Here is a 19,778-nt window from a genome sequence, read left to right as displayed (position 1 = left end):
GGAAGCAGAACGGCCTTGGAGAAGCAGCTGAGATAGGCAGAGGTGAAGGACTAACAAGGATAATTCCTTTCATCTCATTTGCCACCCAAATTGAAGGCGAAAATCAGCTGGCCAGCGTGCACATGCGCGGTGGAGCTGACATAGGGCAATGCCTCGCGTGTCCCACGAAATGGCTCCGCGTGCCACCTGTGGCATGCGTGCCACAGGTTCTCCAGCACGGTGCTAAAGGAATAGGTAATAGGAAAGATGAGAAGGATAATAGTAATACATCCCAGGGCATAAGTTTGACATCCCAGGGCATAAGACAGTGTTGTGGTTCTTAGTTCTTTAGCATGATGATGGCATCGGGGACGGACGGGCAATTGTCTTTGTGTCTAATTGTAGCATTATAGGGTGATGAGGAAAACCATAAATTGTTGCAGATACAAACACAACCCAGAATTTGAATATTTGAACATTTCTACTAAGGCCTTCCCAACCAAGGCCAGGAAGTATGGCTTGCCTTCATTGTTTTTGCCTGCAGTGGGACCCATTGAAAGGAGGTAAACATCTTGCACCACAGGTCGACAGAGGCAACCTCTACCCTCACTACAGTCAATGCATCCAGGAAGTTAAATATGTGGGAAACAGAAGGTCAACTTGAAAGCTACACTTATAGCACCCTCTGTGCCTAGAACAACCATCGTAGACCACAATAGTCAGGTCAAACCAGTTTCAAATCTTCAAGTGATTGCTTGCAAAGAGGGAATAGAATGGGCTTTCTCTTAAAACAGCCACCCTAACGCACCTCAATGTTTACAACTTTCACCAGGCTGTTCTTTGCAATGCTACACCCTGAGCTAAGCTCTCAAAGCTCCACGTTCCACATCAAGAGGGGGTACTTGCTTCGAGTGCTGAGTAAGGGCAGCATGGAAGCAGGCTTGGACAGGTCATCCTGGAAGCACGCTTGGAAGGTGTAGAGGTGGGACATGCTGCTGCTGTTGTAAAAAGAGAGCTGCCCCCCTTCAATGTCCAGGTAGACCCCAACGTTTTCCATCTTCCCGCAGACCGAGAGGGGCGTACGGGGCTCACTCAGAGCTTGGTACTCTCCCGCCTTCAGCTCAATAGCCCACACCCCTTCCTTGGGCAGAAAGTTCAGCTGCTTCTTGTGCTTCACAGACCTTTTGGCCATCCCCACTATCCAATCGGTGCTGTCCCCGACGTTGATCTCCCAGTAGAAGCGCCCAGTGGTAATGCCTTTCCGTCCCACCACAAACGGGGTGGAAGTAAGGCTCTCTGGCCCTCGGCCAGGATTGAACTTGACCCCCGTGGCTTCTTCCATGAGAACCAAGCTGGGATCAGCTGAGTTGCACTCCAAAGTGATGCTTGCAGGGACTGGAGAGAGAAGATGGAAAGAATTCAGAATGAACAAGAGCGGATTTGTGCAGCAAAGTTATTGCAGGAGTATAAACTGGTCCAGAAAAAAATTGGACACAAATGAATATAATATTAGCCAGCTGTTAATAAACCTACTGCCATCCTCAACATGTCTGAAGCTTCCTTTCTCTCTTTTAGCCCAAACTACATGATGGTATAATTATATGTAATAGGGTAATTAGAGCAGTTAAGCAATTACATTTGGAAGAGTTAGTGGTAAATGGAAACCAGGGCATCAAAGACCATGGTGGTTCGAAATACCATCAAAACTGACACCAGCCAGAGCATAGAAGAACTCAGAGAAGCAGTGCAAGATTGAAGATGTGGAGAGACCTCCTGGCCAATAGAATCGCAAAGAGTCGGACATGACTGAATGGATATCACCATCATCATCACATTACAGGGTTATTGCTATGGAGTATATAGCCTTGAACTTTCACCAAAAAAAGAGTATAAAAGTAATAAACCAGGGGTGTCCAAACTTGGGAACTTTAAGACTTGTGGACTTCAACTCCCAAAATTCTCCACCCAGCCATGCTGGCTGGGGAATTCTGGGAGCTGAAGTCCACAAATCTTAAAGTTCCCAAGTTTGGACACCCCTGTAATAAACCAATAACCAATACATTTGGTCTAAAAACCTCAACTCACCTAGTTGTAGCCCATCGGAGAGCTCCTTCCAGGCGTAGAATTGCAGAGGTCCTTTAAACTCGCCCAGGTTCAAGTCTACAGCCACCACTCCATCTTCATGCTCTTCCGTCTCCTCTTCTTCTTCCTCTGCTGTCTCTTGTTCTTCCTCTTCTTCTTTCTCTTCTTCTTCCTCCTCTTCTTCTTCTTCCTCCTCTTCCTCCTCATCAACCTCTTCATCAATCTCATTCTCACACTCACCTGTGTCTTCACTGCTGGCCCCCAGCCCATCTTCTCCTACCAGTTCAGCATCTAGTTCGGGTTTGTCCGGAGTTCCTTGTTCCTTACGGAGCCTGTAGGCAAATAGCATCCCAAGGATCAGCCATTTTAGAATAAGCTGCCCCAATAGCAATAGCAGACTTATATACCTCTTTCAAATGCTTTACAGTCTTCTCTGAGTGGTTTACAGAGTCAGCATCTTGCCCCCAAACAATCCGGGTCCTCATTTTACCCACCTTGGAAGGATGGAAGGCTGAGTCAACCTTGAGTCTGGTGAGATTTGAACTTCCAAATTGCAGGCAGCCGACAGCGAGCAAAAGTAGCCTGCAGTACTACATTCTAACCACTGTGCCACCACAGCTCTATTTATCAAACCTAAAAGAATCATATCTGGGTCCTTCTACAGGAAGGTATCTGAGCACTTCTGATCAAAAAGAATGATGCTGCCATTTTTTTTCCTTTCACCTCTTTAATGGATTGTATGCAAGAAGAAAAATAGCATGCAAAATATTGGATGAAAATGGAAGGATTTGGATTGGAAGACAGTTACACCTGGGAATGTCTCCTGCACCATAAATCTGATTTTATTAGAAGCACCCTTGCATTTTTAAAAAAATAATCACAGCAGGGAACAGCACAACACAGGGTGACTTCTTAAAAAGGTGCAGTAGATTCAGATCTGATTAATTCTTCCCAGGGAAGCTGCAAAAACTAGGAGAAAGGGGAGTTGACTGGAAGTTCTCCAGCTGGACAGATGTGGGCGGTGTGAGTGCTCAAGAACCTCACATGAAACCTGTCTGACAAACCTATTTCAGGATCCTTTTTGGATCAGAACCCCCCTGGAGGGGGTGGGGTGAAGAAGGGGCAACATCTCATCAGCCCCAGGGGGAAGCAACAGGTCCCTTGCAGGTCAGAGATTTGCCCTCTGAATTGGAGTAGGGGTGGCAGCATGGTTGCAGCCAAAGCAACTGAACAGGAGCGTGTAGGAGACGAGATGAAAGACCAATAAGAAGATTCATTGAACCCACAGTCATAAATCAAAACTTGGAAAAGGCAAAGAATCTTGAGAGTACAAATCATATTAATAGACAGATCTGGATTTTGACAAAAGGAAAGAAATAAATGAAAAATGGAGAGTTAAAACACTACCCTCCCCCACAAAAAAGCTATTTGTTTGAAATAATTCGGACATAAAGGGAGAAAGCAGAGAAATGACAAACCCACTCAAATACAAACTCTAAATTTGGTTTTGGATTTGAAGCAGAAACCAAACATTCTGAGAGATTTACTTCGTCTGAACTTCTTCCAACTAATATATCTTAAGCAACTCCAATTAGGGAGAAAAATCAAGAAAAAAGCACTATCTTCTCACTGATAACTGATAACCTAATCTTGACTGTGCAGGAAGTTTTAGTTAACCAACTGCCATAAATCAGAATTTGGAAAAGCAGGCGGCAAAGAGAAACATATCATAGTCTGGCTGTTTGCAAGTTTGTTCCAATTACTGTGTTTCCCCAAAATTACGACATGTTCTGATAATAAGGCCATGCCATATTTTTCCTGTGGGCAAAAATATACGCCCTTCCCCAATAATAAGCCCCCAGAACAACCCCCCCTCCAGCCAGGCAGACTGCCACTCACCAAACTAGCGATATCCCAAAGGCACAAAGCCCCAGGAGCCGAGGGAAGGGGGGCAAAGGTGCTCACATTGCTTGACTCCTTTGGGATGTTGAAAGGTGGCGCTGTGCCCAGCTGGAGGGGGGGGCGGCAGCAGGGCGGCACTGGCAGCGGTGCTGCGCCGGCGCCCTGGCCTGGCCCTGCTGGAAGAGCTAGGCATGGTGTGGCTAGGAGGCACGCGAGCTGGAGGCAGAACAAGTGCTCACGCAACCTCTCTTTCCAGCCAGGCAGAGTGCCACACAGTTTAGCCCCTTTGGGATATTACTAGGTCAGTGAGTGGTGCTCTGCCGGCTAGAAAGGGGGGTTGCCAGCTGGCTGCTCATGAGTATGGTCACCTCATGGCGGCTTTGATGCACTGCTGCGACAGCGCAACACAGCCATTTGCCCGAGGCTGTGCCCGGCTCTTCGGGCCCTCGCTCGCAAGAGAGCAGCCACCCAGTAACCCTAAACCAATAAGCCCCCCCCCCAATAAAAAGGCCCAAGCAACATTTTGGGGGGGGGTCAAAATTTCAATTCAATTTCAATTTACTAGCGCTTATAGACCGCCCCCTCTCCCGAAAGGGACTCGGGGCGGTGTAAGACCCTGTCTTATTTTCGGGGAAACATGGTAATATATTATGAGCAGCTATAACCAACCAGAGGTGGAAGGTAGCAAGGGGGAAAATAATAACAAAATCAAAAAATGGGAAACTACAAATTTTTTCTTCTTTTTTCTCTACAAAAGATTAAGCCGAGATCTCCAGCTTCTCTTCTATTTTTACATTAATTGAATTAGCTAAATTTAAGATGGACCAGAACCTCAAAATAGGATCTGCATAACTAACTGCAATTTTAGAACTGGACATTTAAGAAAGAACAAAAGACCAAGATGGCTCCCCTCGCTCTTCCCCACAGCAGCTGAAATAGATAAATTTAAGGTGGACCAGAACTCAGAAAGAAGAACTGTATTACTAACTGTAACTTTGGAACTGAACATTATGGAAAGCCGGAAATTTGAAGAACTACGTGAAATTATAAAAAATATGCATAAATCATTAAAATCAAGCCTAAATAGAATTCTGAACCCAGAGAAGCAGGGATTTAAAGAAGAAGGGAAAGAAGAATGATGGAAAGATAATGAAGGGGTAGAAACGGTGGGAAATAAAAAGCAGACAAAAAACTCCATTGGGCTTAGCAGTAGTATAGGGAAAATGGTAAAGGGGAATGTGTCCCAACAAAAGGGAATAAAAAGCAGACAAAGATGTTTTGGAGCTTGACAGTAGCATAAGGAAAATTGAAATAGGAGGTTATGCCCCAACAAAGAGAAATATAAAAGATTTCTTTGATGGTGGAGTGGGGAAAATTGAAGAGGGTGGATGTGTCAAAACAAAGAAAAGGGAGAAAGCAGGAACAGAGAAGTGGAACAAAAGACTTACTAGGAAAAAATCAGACAACTAGAAATTGTTATATGGAAAAATATAAAGCTAAGATAAGGGGCTTATTCTTAAATATGACAATAAAATGGAGTTGCTAACTGATTGAATATGATAATGAAAAGATAATTAAATAAAGGTCAAAATACATGTAATATGGACAAATATGAAACTGATATAGGGAGATTGTAAAGCAGAGGTTTGTGATTCACTTTTTACATAATTAAACTGAGTTGCTCATGAGAGCTAATTTGCTCAAAATAGATCTATACTAGTCTCCCTTTATTTATTTATTTATCAGTACAAATACAACACAAATATAAAAAGGCAACATTAAAAATAAAAATATGGGTTTCTGCCTGGATGGTTTTCTGTGATGAGCCGAAAGGACAGAAAGAGGGAGGAGTATTTGTGTTGTATTTGTGCTGATAAAATAAAGGGAGACTAGTATAGATCTATTTCGAGCTATTTAGCTCTCATCAGCTAGCCATACCCTTACTGGGATTCGAACCTGGGCTGTATTATACACTAGGCAAGAGTTTTAGCCACTATGCCACAGGCTTCTCCTCCTTTATCAGCTGAGCCAGGGAAATAAGTATGTGTTTGTGTTACAACCCCTGGTATGACCTAAGGACAGAAAGAGGGAGGAGTGAGCTCCCTCCCATATTAGGTCATACCAGGGGTTGTAACACAAACACATACTTATTTCCCTGGCTCAGCTGATAAAGGAGGAGAAGCCTGTGGCATAGTGGCTAAAACTCTTGCCTAGTGTATAATACAGCCCAGGTTCGAATCCCAGTAAGGGTATGGCTAGCTGATGAGAGCTAAATAGCTCGAAATGGATCTATACTAGTCTCCCTTTATTTTATCAGCACAAATACAACACAAATATAAAAAGGCAACATTAAAAATAAAAATATGGGTTTCTGCCTGGATGGTTTTCTGTGATGAGCCGAAAGGACAGAAAGAGGGAGGAGTGAGCTCCCTCCCATATTAGGTCATACCAGGGGTTGTAACACAAACACATACTTATTTCCCTGGCTCAGCTGATAAAGGAGGAGAAGCCTGTGGCATAGTGGCTAAAACTCTTGCCTAGTGTATAATACAGCCCAGGTTCGAATCCCAGTAAGGGTATGGCTAACTGATGAGAGCTAAATAGCTCGAAATGGATCTATACTAGTCTCCCTTTATTTTATCAGCACAAATACAACACAAATATAAAAAGGCAACATTAAAAATAAAAATATGGGTTTCTGCCTGGATGGTTTTCTGTGATGAGCCGAAAGGACAGAAAGAGGGAGGAGTGAGCTCCCTCCCATATTAGGTCATACCAGGGGTTGTAACACAAACACACACACACACATATATATATATATATATATATATATATATATATATATATATATATATATATATATATATATATATATATATATATATATATATATATATATATAATGTATTTATGTTACAACCCCTGGTATGACTAAATATGGGAGGGAGCTCACTCCTCCCTCTTTTATTTTTTATTTATCAGTACAATTACAACACACACACACACACACATATATATATATATATATATAATCTTTAAGATGATGAATAAAGTGAGATGTGTACTGCTTGTTATTCTATATAGTAAATTAAGGTAATTGTAATGAACATTGAACAGTAAGGATTATCATTTATAGACAATTAAGGGTAATCTAATCCAAGATATGGAAAAATGGAGAGGGAACATGAAATATACTTACAATGGGAAACTATTGAGATTTAAAGACAGAATCACAAATTGGGGACATGTAAGGATGTATAATTATATAAATATAATGATGAGAATAGCTGGGAATTGTAACCAGGTCTACATCTCGGCCAAAAATAGGGGGGGAGGGGTTTAAAAGTACAATGACTATATATGTCTATAGGAAAAGGGGACGGCCAAGCTGTTGCCAAGAAAGTGCCCACATTATCATCAAAAGTGAAGACTCAATCAAGAAAATCTTCACTTTTTCTTTTTGTAGCTTTACAGAGATTTTAGAAATGATTTGGGTAGGAGCCAAAGAGCCAGAAGAACTTTTCCCCTCCCAATAAAACTCTTTTCATGGGCAAATCAGCCTTGCTTTGATTCTCCTCCCAAGAAGGAAGAGGAGCCAACTTTATAATTGTAGCAGAGTTTTTTAATGGAAGTAAACAAGTAGCCATCTTCATTTCCATATGGAGGAGCTTCACCTACTCATTTTGGCAAATCCAGCAGCTTCTGAAAGGTGGAAGAAGAAGTCATACTTGCAGTTAGGAGGCAAACTAACATGCCTTTTAGGGTCAGCCCTCCCTGTTGGTTCATGCTTTTCTCTTCCTTTCATATATTTATTATATAGGTAGTCTTGGACTTAGCAACTATTCATTGAGAGACCAAAATTACAACAATGCTGAAAAGAATGAGTTACAACCAGTCCTCACATTTACAATCCACATGGTCGTGATCAGGATACAGGTGCTTGACAAGCAGCCTGCATTTACGATAGTTGCCATGGTGGGGGTCACATGGGGGCCATTTGCGACTTTCCAAGCTGGCTTGGAGCAAGGGGGATGCTGGATTCACTTAACAACTGCCGTGATGCACTTAACAACGGTGGCAAAAAGGTGATGTATAAAAAAAGAGAACTACTTACCTCTTTATCAACCCTTTCGCATCCTGTGTGAGGGAAGGAGGGAAAAAGGAAGGAAGGAAGGAAGGAAAAATAAATACAGGTGAGATAACAGTCAAAGTAATTCTTTCCATGGGTTATCACCCATTTTCCTGCCAAAGCATTCTGCATTTTAATGGTGCACAACAGATTCTGCTCTCAGTAGATCACATCCTACCCTGTTTCCCTGAAAATAAGATCTCCCAGATAATAAGCCCAATCGGGCTTTTGAGCGCATGCACTAAAGTAACTCCTCCTCCAAAAATAAGCCCTTCCCAAAAATATTGCAACACAGCAGCAACCATGAAGTGACCACGCTCGCCGCCTCCTGCACCTCAAAAATAATAAGACCTCCCCGAAAATAAGACCAAACGCTTATTTGAGGGGTCAAAAGAAAATAAGACCCTGTCTTATTTTGGGGAAAACATGGTAGTTTATTATCAGAAAAAAAAAATCCCAGTGAAATATTATCACAGCGTATAAAGAAGACACAAAAACTGAGGAATTGAGGACTGTAGGGTCAGAGCGCTTGAGATGCTACTAAAAACCTGAGGTGAGGAAAGTACATCTACTGATTGATTTCTCTTTCACATGAACAAACACTATGGAGTCTAGCAATTCTTACAGAAAATCAGTCCTCCTTATTTTATTTGTTTAAGAAAATTGATTTGGCGGAGACGACTTCCGGCAGCCGAAGGAGACGGACGCCTGCGTCTGCCTTCTCGCTGCTCTGGTGGGCTCCCCCCGAAGTCTAGGGGGAGCACAGGGTGCCTGGGAAAGGCGCCCTGCCATAGGGGCGGCTTGCTGGGACCCCCTGGAGCAGTGGCGGCCGCGGGGGGTTTTGCCCCAGGAGCCGCGGAGCGTAGGGAACGCGCGGAATGCCACCGCGCTCTTCTCTGAATGCAGCCTGAAGGATATAATCAATTAGAACGAAGCAGCTGAAGAGCGGTGAGCCGAGGGGTCTCCCCAGGTCTTTTACTATTTTTATATTTCTAACGGTTTTGCAGTTTTCCTGCCTTGCTTGTTTCAACCTCTGGAGGAGTTTAGATTGGAGGGGGGGGGGAATTCCACCCCCCTCAGAAAAGCGGCGCTTGAAAAATCCCTCCCCTTCATGGGGGAGAGAGAAAGTTTGAAAACCACTTTCACTTGCCTTAATGGGGGGGGGGAATCTTTTTCTTTGACTACAATTGCGAGAGAAAGGATGGCTGAACTGATTCTTTTTTAAACCACTTATGGAAATTTTGACTTTGTTGTTTTCCTGATCACCTATACTGGCTGACCCAAGATGGCCAACTTCCTCCTTCTTCTTTGTCTTTATGAATGAGACTCCTCCCTTGGAAAACTTTATGGCTTTCAACTAATTTCCACCCCAGAGACCTCCAGGAGCCTCTTCAAACACATTATTCCCCTGGACTTGGAATATTTTGACCCACCTATCTGCTTTAACTTCTCTGCTAGAGGACTTGTTCTCCTTTGGACCTGCTTGTTTGGTGATCCCTGCCGGCTGTGCTCTCCCACAGACGCCATCTCTTTGTACAGAATAGCAATTAACTCTGAGCCTCATGATGGGTCCTAAGAAATTGCCACCTGGTAAAGCCTCGTCGGCCCCAACATCTTCAACGTCCAGCCCTGCACACCAGTCACAAATGGGATCTTTCCTACAACCTAAAGCCTCTGAAGAGAGTGCAAAAGACCTGTCTACTCAGCAGATGCTTCAAAACATCTTAAAGGGACAGGACGAGATTAAAAAACAATTGCAGGACTTAAAGGAAGAGCTCAGAGAGACGAACCAGCAAACCACACGGAATGAACAGAGGATTGGTGTGCTGGAGGAGGGGGAGGTTGGGATTAGAGATGAGATGAAGACAATCCAGAGGGGGAATACAGAATTTGGGAATCAGATGTTAAAAATGGAATTTGAAAGGATGTCTTTCTTTCTTAGGTTCCAAAATTTGCCAGAAGCTGAGAATGAAGATCTCAAGGAGACTATGACCACAATACTAGCAGAGTATATTAATAGAGATAAACAACAGCTCTGGTGGGACATTGACCTGGTTTATAGGGTTAATTCGGCCTATGTAAGAACACACGACATTCAAGGGAAGTTCATATTAAATTTCTTAGAAAAACTACAAGAGATGAGGTTCTAGGAGCTCAAAGGGGAGGACCACTAAAAGATAAAGATAAAGAGATAACCATTCTTAAACAGATCCCCCAAAAAGTAAGAGATAACAGAAGGAAATATTCCTTCTTAGCAAAAAAAGTATATAATAATGGGGTCTGGTTTAGATGGCTATTTCAGGAAGGCATGATGATTTTTTGGGAGGGCAGCAGAATTAGAATTCACACACCAGTGGAAGCAGAGGCTTTCGCTAAAAAACACAGTGCTCTTTTAGGTGAAATGGGGGATGTTACACAAGAAACAAGGGAGGGAGGGGCTGAGGCTCAGCTGGTGGATGGGAGAGAGGATGCAACAGCTAGAAGACTCAGATCACAAAAGTGACTTGGAACACTACATTGCAATTGTTACTACAATGTATTTTTATGGAAGTGATACAAAACAAATGATTGAAACATACTGATGATTTTGTGTCAAATTTTAAACTGCTAATACTTAGGTAAATGCTGATATTTTTCTATCATTGTTTGTAAAAGTTGCAAGACCTGGGGGGGCTTCTCCCCCCCCCGCACGATGTAGCTGTCAAAATGTTTTATAACCCTATAACCCTTTTTCCTTAAAAATTTTTTAAAAAACAATAAAAATTTGAATATAATTTTTTTTTTTGATTTGGCTATACAACACCTGATTCTGGGTGGCTTACAAGGGTTTTAAAAAAAAACCACAGAGATTTTGTCAGTCATGACAAACCCTAAGTGAACAAATCATGGTGTGAAAAGTTTTATATCCAAATATATTTTATTCTTTATACTGTTTCCATGTTCCCTTAAAATATTAACAGAATCCACAACGGTCTGAGAATCAGTGTCTCCAACTTAATCAAATTAGCAAACTTCCTCAAACCCCGAAATAAGTTACCCAAGCCTAATCTACATATCAAAGGTCCGAAAAAACAAATAGAGATAATTAAACTAAGTTTCCCAGCAGAATTGTTTTTTTTTACAAACACACACACAGACATTCACTCAGCACATAAACACTTGCACATCCCAGACAAGCTCCCACTATAAAAGTTTCCCACTGGACCCTGTTTCACTGTAGCCTGCTCTTAAAAGCAAACTGTTTTGCTTTGAGGAATAAATATTTCTTCTTTCCTCATTTTTATTTATTCTTGTGCCACCCCGGCTCAAGAACCCCAAATTCTTCTTCTGACAATGTTTAGGTGCAATCTATGCATTCAGCAATTTTCTCCTTCCCAAGAAAACCCCACAGCCTCCGGTCCTCCTTACCCTGAGGAAACGTATGTGGTCTTTGCATTCAAGGCCGGTCTGCACACGGCACAGAGTTTCTGACCGTGAGGCCATCTTGCAGTTCAGTTCCTTTAACTTGGTTTCCATCTGCGCCAAGTTCTTTTCTCTCTGGTTTTCTAAGGCCTGTTTTATACTCAGTTCTCTGTTGTTCAGCAGCTGGTGCATCTTCGCAAACTCTCCAGAGATATGATCAGACAAGGATTCGGAGCAGGTCTGGAAAAACATAGATGGGGCACAGCAAAAGATTGTGGTTTGGTCAAGCAGAAACAGTCACCTGTCATAATGTGGTTTGTTTTGGGGTAGACTCCTGAGTGTACCTTGGATAGCCATAAAGAAAGAAAGAAATGGACCATGAAACAAATCAACTCATTTGAGTTTTCATTTGAAGCACTAACAATGCAAAACATCCTACTTCTTCGGGCATGTGATGGAAAGACCTAACCTTCTGAAGGAGACTCTAATACTAGGAAAGAAAGAAAGAAAGAGAAGATGAGGAAGAGCAAAAGCAAAGATGGTGGACATAGTGGCAATGGGAGCCCCATTGGAAGATCTGAAAAACCAGCTTGGGGATAAATCGTCATGGAGGAATTCTATTTTGTTTGGGATTGAAAACTACTTGATAGCATATAATTTATTTTATGTATTTATTTATTTATTTTTATTTTCTATTATTTATTTATTATTATTGATTTTTATTTTATGTATTTATTATTATTTATACTTATATACCAACCATTTCACTGTCAGGTAACTCATAATCAATCAATTGATGCCACTATAATAATTACCTAAGCCTATGATGGGGAACCTATGGCACGTGGAGCCATTTGTCAGGGCACGCAAGGTGTTGCCCTGTCAGCTGGCCAGCACGCATGCACACACTGGCCAGCTGACTTTGGCCTTCTTTTGAGGCCGTTTTTCGTGCTCTGGAGGCTTCAGGGGCCCTCAGGAGGCTTCCCTGAAGGCTCCAGAGGGCAAAAATCAGCCCTATGGACAAACCGGAAATCACCATTTCCGAATTTCCAGGTTCTCTGTAGGTCTGTTTTTTGCCCTCCGGAGGCTTTAGGGAGGCTCCCGAAAGTCTCTGGAGCCTGGGGAGGGTGAAAAAAATCACACCAAAAACGTGTGTGTGTGTGTGTGTGTGTGTGTTGTCACTGGTCACGCACATAGCATTATGGATGTGGCACACCTACGCATGACCCCCCTGTGCTCCCCTCCCCCGCTTTTGGCATGGGAGCCAAAAAAGGTTCACCATAACTGATCTAAGCAATACCAGCAAATTAATTTTTTTGCCTTTTTTCTTATAATGTAGTGACAGCACACATATACACACAGATCTACCTACTTGAGTAGTGCAACACCAGCAACAACCAAGTTCAGAAAGCACAAGGACCCCATCATACAACCCTGAGCTACATATATTCCCTTCTATCAGTATACAAAGTTTTAAGAGCAGTGGTGGGATTCAACTTTGGCGCACACATTGCATTTGAAATCAGCACTAAATCTTACCTTTTCCTGCAGCCCCGGTGAATAAAACAGGTGAGACGCGGCAATCCGCTCTGCCGCACCAATCAGCTGGACTTCAAACAAAGGAAATATAGGACAGAATAGAGGATGGGTGGGGCCAACTGATTGCTGGAACTACCAGTTCACTTGAACCAGTCTGAACCAGCTGAATCCCACTCCTGTTTAAGAGTATCTTTTGTGGAAGCTTAGAGCACCACAGTGCTTCTAAATGTTTAAAACTACCGGTAAATTGAGACCCCTGGAGGAAGAGGGGACAGAATGGAAGATACACTCGGTTTAGCATTAAACAAAGTCCCAACCATCCCCAATTCCCAGCTGTACCTTTAATTCGATAATGTTCTCCTGTTGGTGGCACTGGCTCCTTTTCAGCCGCTTGAGACCTTCCTCAAGAGGCTCCAGAGATGCCTTCAGCTGGTCCTACAAGGAAGTGAAAGTTCAGATCTCACTTAAGATGAACACCAGCATTTGACTGATCACAGGACAATTTTATACCTCCAGCCAAAAAGTTCTGATCAGCAGCGCTTAAAATCCATCAGAGCTCTTCCCCCAACCAGCCATAATTAGCTAATTAGTTAGTTAAGCGTGTTTTATATTGTGATAGATTTAGTTAGCAATATATTAATTTGTATGTTCCCCTGCATTTATTTAATGTTTTTCTTTTTCCTTCTGGAATTTTTAGTTTCTCTCTCTCTCCCTCCCTCCCTGCAGGTAGTCCTCAATTGAGAACTTTGAGACCACAATTGAGCCCAAAATTTCTATTGCTAAGTGAGAAATTTGTTTTTTTTTAAAATAATTTTTATTGAATGTTTTAATATTTTAAAACAGTAAAAAAAAGGCACAACAAGGAAAAAAAAGCCACAATAAAACAAAACAAAACACGGAACATACATAACAATATAGAGTAATTTTACAGCTTTCAATATCGGCTTTCCTGCCTAGCTTTTATAATTCTCCCTTCTGCATTGCCTCCCTATTACTATAGCCTTGTCCTATGATGTAACAAGCATAATATAAACACTTATAGTGATATTCATTATTTGTATCTCCATCTATTTGTATTCTCTATTTCCTGTTTTGGCTTTTGATTTCTATTTTATTCCAAACATTATAAAAATCCGATTCTTCTCTTTCTTTTAGTTCTATTGTCATTTTGTCCATGTCTGCACACTCAAGTATTTTCCTGATTGTAGTTTCGTCTGAGGGTGTATTAGTTTTTTTCCAATTTTGTGCGAAGGCAATCCTGGCTGCTGTAAGTATATGTATGGTTATGTATTGAGATTGTTTGTCCATTTTTTGATCCAGTAGTCCTAGTAAGAATGCTTCTGGTTTGAGTTCTATTTTTCGCTCAGTGATTTCTTCTAACCACTTTCGAATTTTGCACCAGTACTTCCTTGTGTTGGGGCACGTCCACCACATGTGATAGAATGTTCCAGGCTTGTGATTGCATCTCTAACAATTAGGGGATAAATTTGGGTACATTTTGGCCAATCTCGCTGGAGGCAAATGCCATCTATAAAACATTTTATAGAGATTTTCTTTGTAAGCTGCTGCCTTTGTAAATTTATAATTTCTTTCCCACAGTTTATCCCATTTTTCTAACTCTATATTGTGGCCAAAATTACTTCCCCAGCTAATCATTGTCTCCTTTACCGTCTCTTCCTCATTCCGTATTGTTCCCGATCTTTTTTAAATCTTGTTTTAATTTGTAGGTATGGCCACCATTCCATATTTATTCCCTGTGCTTTCAGATCTTGTACTGATTTTAGTTCTCCTTTTTCATCTAAGAGGTCTGCGTATCTTACCATTTTACTAAGGTCTATAGTAAATGGATATGACATTGCCTCCATGGTTGATAACCAGCTTGGGATTTTCAGGTAGTGTTTTCTTTTTCCCCAGACCCTAAATAAAGCATCCCTTATTATATGTCTCTGAAAGTAGAAGTGGGATTTAGTCTTTCCCTCCCAGAGGAAGCCATGCCAGCCTAGTTGGAGATCGTGTCCTTCTAGGATAAGGATTCTTTTATTTTTTAATTGGATCCAGTCTTTTAACCATGTTAGGGCTGCCGCCTGGTAATATAGCTCCCAATCTGGCAGTCCAAAACCGCCTTTGTTTCTACTATCTTGTAGAAGTTTGTATTTAATACGCGGTTTTTTTCCTGACCAAATAAATTTGGATATCATTTTATTTAGTTGTTCGGAAAAAAAATTCTCTAATTTAATTGGTATTGTTTGAAAAAGATAGAGTAATTTGGGTAGTATATTCATTTTGATTGTTGAGATTCTGCTAATTAGTGATACCTGTAGTTTAGTCCAATTGTCCAAATCTTTTTGTATCTGTCGTAGCAGTTTGTTGTAATTATCTTCTTTTATTGTAATACATTTTGCCGATAGCCATATTCCCAAATATTTAATTTTCTTGGTCCTCAAAATTCCCAGTTTCTCCTCCAGTTCTTCATTTTGTCTTTTGGTTAAATTCTTAGTTAATATTTTAGTTTTTTCTTTATTTATTTTAAGCCCTGCTACTTTACCGAATTGGTTTATATCCTGTAATAGTTTTAGTCCAATTTCTAGGGGTTCCTCTATGATAAATGCAAGATCGTCTGCGAAGGCCTGCACTTTATATTCCTGTGTTCTAATTTTCAGTCCCTTTATGTCCTTATTTTGCCTGATTTGTGATATCAATGTCTCTAGTGAGAGGATAAATAACAAGGGGATAGCGGGCATCCCTGTCTTACCCCTTTCGTTATACTGAAGTCTTCTGTTGCTTCCCCGTTTAGTATTATTTTTTCCCTCTGACTCGAATATATTGCTCTGATCATCCCGATGAATTTATCTCCGAAGTTCATTATTGCTAGTTGATTAATAAGAAAATCCCAATTCAGATTATCAAATGCTTTTTGTGCATCAATAAATATCAATACTGCTTGTTTTCCTGGATGTATTTCATAGTATTCTAATATGTCCATTATTGTTCGTATATTGTTTTTTATATTTCTGTTAGGTAAAAATCTGTTTTGGTCTGGGTGTATGATTTTGTTTAATATATGTTTAATTCTTTCCGCCATAATTGTCATAAATATTTTATAATCAGCATTTAGCAGCGAGATTGGCCTGGCATAATTATAAATGTTACAACTATGAACTCCTGGTAGTATACTCTCATCTGGTTATTTTAAGGGTAATGTTTTAATTTTTAATTGTTTTTAGGGCTTTTAGACCCATATTTATTCTTCTGTACAGTACTCTTAATTTTAACCTCCTCCACATATATACGTATATTTATAGTTATATTTATATTTGTATTTTATCTGTTATTTGTTGTGTAGACTGTACACCGCCCCGAGTCCCTTTTTGGGAGAGGGGGCGGTTTAGAAATGCGAAGAATAAATAAATAAATAAATAATTTTGGATCTTTTGATTTTCAGCGTTGTCTTTGGGAATTAGTGTTATTAGTGCCTCCATCCAGGATTTTGGTGTCTTAGCTCGTTCTAATATTTCATTATACATTTCTAATAATATGTTCTCTAATGATTTTTGCAATCCTTTATAAAATTTTGCTGGAATTCAATCTGGGCCGGGTGTTTTATTATTTTTTTGTTTTTGGATTGCCCTTTTTAATTCTAGCCTAGTTATTTTCTCATATAATGTTTCTTTTGTTGTTTCCGGTAGGGTTGGACGATTTCTCCTCTGGAGATATCTTTTAATATCCTCCTCTTCTATTTCCTCTCGGCAGTACAATGCTTGGAAGTATCTTACTGCTATATTTTTTTCCCTCCTTTTGGTGGTGTATCACCCCTTTTTCATCCTCTAGTTGCTATATTATTTTCTTTTCTTTCTCTTTTTTTAGTTTATAGGCTAGCCATCTTCCCGGTTTATTGGCATTTTCAAAATAGTTTTGCCTACAAGATCTAATTTTCTGGGCCATTTCTTCTTGTGTAATTAAGTTTAATCTATGTTTAATTATTTCTTTTTCTTCTTTGGCTTCTTTGTTTTGAGGTTCTTTCTGAAGTTTATATTCTAATTTCCCCCGTTTCTCCTGAAGCTCTGTATATCGTTTCTTTTTATCTTTGTTTCTTCTTATTGTATATGCTATTGTAATGCCTCGTACATAAGCTTCAGTAGTATCCCACAGGTTTTGAATAGTTGTCTGTTCATTCCAATTTTCTTTTAGGAAAAGTGCTAATTCTTTTTCCATATACTGTACATAATTATTTTCTTTTACAACCCGCTGGTTCATGGTCCATCTCTTTTTCCTTTTTGCTTCTCCTTTCCATTTGATTGTTAATGGGTTATGGTCTGCCCACATGTTCGGTATTATTTCTACCTCTTCTACCTCTTTCTCCATTTCTGGATCCATCCATACCATGTCAATCCTGGACCATGAATTATGGGGGTTTGAAAAGAATGTGTATTGATTTCTCTCCAAACATCTTTTAGATTTAATTCTTGGGCCATTTCAAAGAATGTATTTGGTAGAGTTCTCCTTTCATATATTTTTTTATTATCCGTTTTATAGTCTTTCTTTGGATCTACCACTGCATTGAAGTCCCCTAGTAGACATATGTTATCCAGTTCCAGTTCTGCAATCCGTTTATGTAGTTTACTATAGTATTCTTTCTGGTTCGTGTTTGGTGCATATATGACTGCAATTAATACTCTTCTTTATTTTATTAATACTTCAATTAATAATGTTCTTCCCTCTTCATCTACGTATATCTGTTTAGGTTTTAGCCAGTCCTTTATATATACTGCAAGTGAGAAATTTGTTAAATACATTTTGTCCTATTTTATGACCTTTCTTGCTATGGCTTTTAAGTGAATCACTGCAGTTGTTAAATTAGTAACACGGTTGTTAAGTGGATATGGCTTCCCCGACTTTGCTTGTCAGACGATCACAAAAGTACATCACATGACCCTGGGACACTGCAATCGTCATAAATATGAACCCCTTACCAAGCATCCGAATGTAAATCGCATGACCATAGGGATGCTGCGGTGGTCGTAACTGTGAAAGATGGCCATAAGTCACTTTTTTCAGTGCCGTTTTAACTTAAAACAATCACTAAGCAAACTGTTTTAAGTATGTGTGTATGTCCATGTATGTTAAGTGAGTTTATTAAGTGAATTTGCTCCATTTAATGACCTTTCTTGCTACACTGCAGTTGTTCAGTTAGTAACACAATTGTTAAGTGAATCCATTAGTCACCTAGTGGTTAATAGATCAACTAGTGAATCTTCAGGAAGTGGAAAATGAATTGCATATATATGACATACATATTCAGTAAAATATTAGTGTTTCTCTACGCGTTTCAGAGTGTAAATCTATCTTACATTTATTGGTAAATATTTGGGAGGCTTCAAAAGCTCCATTTCAGTATCACTGTTTATTATGATACTTATTATGATTCATGCATATTTGTATTTTATTTTGGCTTGCAAAATAAGCTGCCTTGAGCAGCCCCATGGTAAGATAAGTGGCAAATAAATTCCACAAATTGAGAGAGAGGTGAGAGAAAAAGGGACAGAGACAGAGAGGGAGGGAGGGAGAGGGAGGGAGAGAGGGGGGGAGGGGGGAGTTTTATTCAACCAGAGGCCACCTTCTTTCTCCCCCCCCCAGGTCCAGTTCTCACCTGATAGGGCTGAACCGCGTTTTTGATGGGCAGGAAGTCGTGTCCCCGGTGCTGAGGCAAATCCCGGCAGATGACACAAACAAGCTCCTCATCTTGGCTGCAGAAGAGGTTCAGGGCTTTCTTGTGTTCCTCACAGAAGAACCAGACAGCAGTGCCATTCCGCTGAGCCCTTTCATCCAGCTTCAAAAGCCGGGCCTTCATGGCCAAGCTGTAGAGGGCTCGGTTCACATGGTGCAAAGCGAAGGGGTGGCGGCACTCGGGGCAGAGCCCGTGACTTTGCCCTTCGGGGATGCAGGGCTCCAGGCAGGGAGCGCAGAAGCTGTGGCCGCACTCCAGCATGTGGGGCTCCCGAAAGAGGGAGAGGCAAATGGGGCACAGCAGGTCTTCAGTGAAACTGGACACTTCTCGTACTGAAGCCATGTTGGTCGATTCAAAGAGAGACTGAAGAGTTTTCCCAAGTTAGAACTGCTTCTATTTCTGCCTGTCAAGTGAACATAGAATAATAGGGTTGGAAAGGGACCTTGGAGGCCTTCTAGCCCAACCCCTTGCCCAAACAGAAGACCCTATACCCGGGATGGTGAAACTATGGCAAGCGTGCCACGGGTGGCATGAAGAGCCATTTGTTAGGGCACGCAAGGTGTTGCCCTGTCAGCTCCAGCTGACTTCAGCCTTCTTTTGCCCGTAGGGCTGTTTTTCACCCTCTGGAGCCTTCAGGGAAGCTCCTGAAGCTTCCTGAGGGCCTCCAGGTAGGCCATTTTCGCCCTCCCCAGGCTCCTAGAAAGCCTCTGGAACGTGGGGAGGGTGAAAAAAATGCTGGGGTCGCACGCATAGCATTGTGGGTATGGCATGCCTGCACACGACCTCCCTGTGCTCCTCCCGCTTTTGGCATGCGAGCCAAAAAAGGTTAGTCATCACTGCCCTATACCATTCCAGCCAAATAGCTGTCCAATTTCTTCTTTAAAATATCTAATGTTGGAGCACCCACAACTTTTGGAAAGGCAAGCATTTCACTGGTTAATTGTTCTCACTGTCAGGAAATTTCTCCTTAATTCTAGGTTGGATCTCTCCTTAGCAAGTTTCAGTCTGTTACTTTTTGTC

At 41.1% G+C, this 19,778-nt stretch overlaps 1 protein-coding gene across 1 annotated transcript; it reads right to left on the bottom strand.

Annotated features, from left to right (window-relative positions):
- LOC309396262 (zinc-binding protein A33-like) lies at positions 1 to 19,100 on the bottom strand (the record flags this gene model as incomplete). The annotated part of the gene is made up of 6 exons (XM_081961257.1): positions 1 to 1,374; positions 2,065 to 2,393; positions 8,078 to 8,100; positions 11,501 to 11,734; positions 13,373 to 13,468; positions 18,681 to 19,100. 6 exons carry the CDS (start codon positions 19,098 to 19,100, stop codon positions 848 to 850), a joined length of 1,629 nt encoding a protein of 542 aa, XP_081817383.1. The 3' UTR covers positions 1 to 847.
- Positions 19,101 to 19,778: the final 678 nt, after the last annotated feature.

Source organism: Natrix helvetica (genome assembly GCF_964273705.1).
Source record: "Natrix helvetica genome assembly, chromosome: 1".
Taxonomy (NCBI): domain Eukaryota; kingdom Metazoa; phylum Chordata; class Lepidosauria; order Squamata; family Natricidae; genus Natrix; species Natrix helvetica.
Note: the sequence above shows the minus strand (reverse complement) of the source record. Positions and strands in the feature narration are given on the sequence as shown.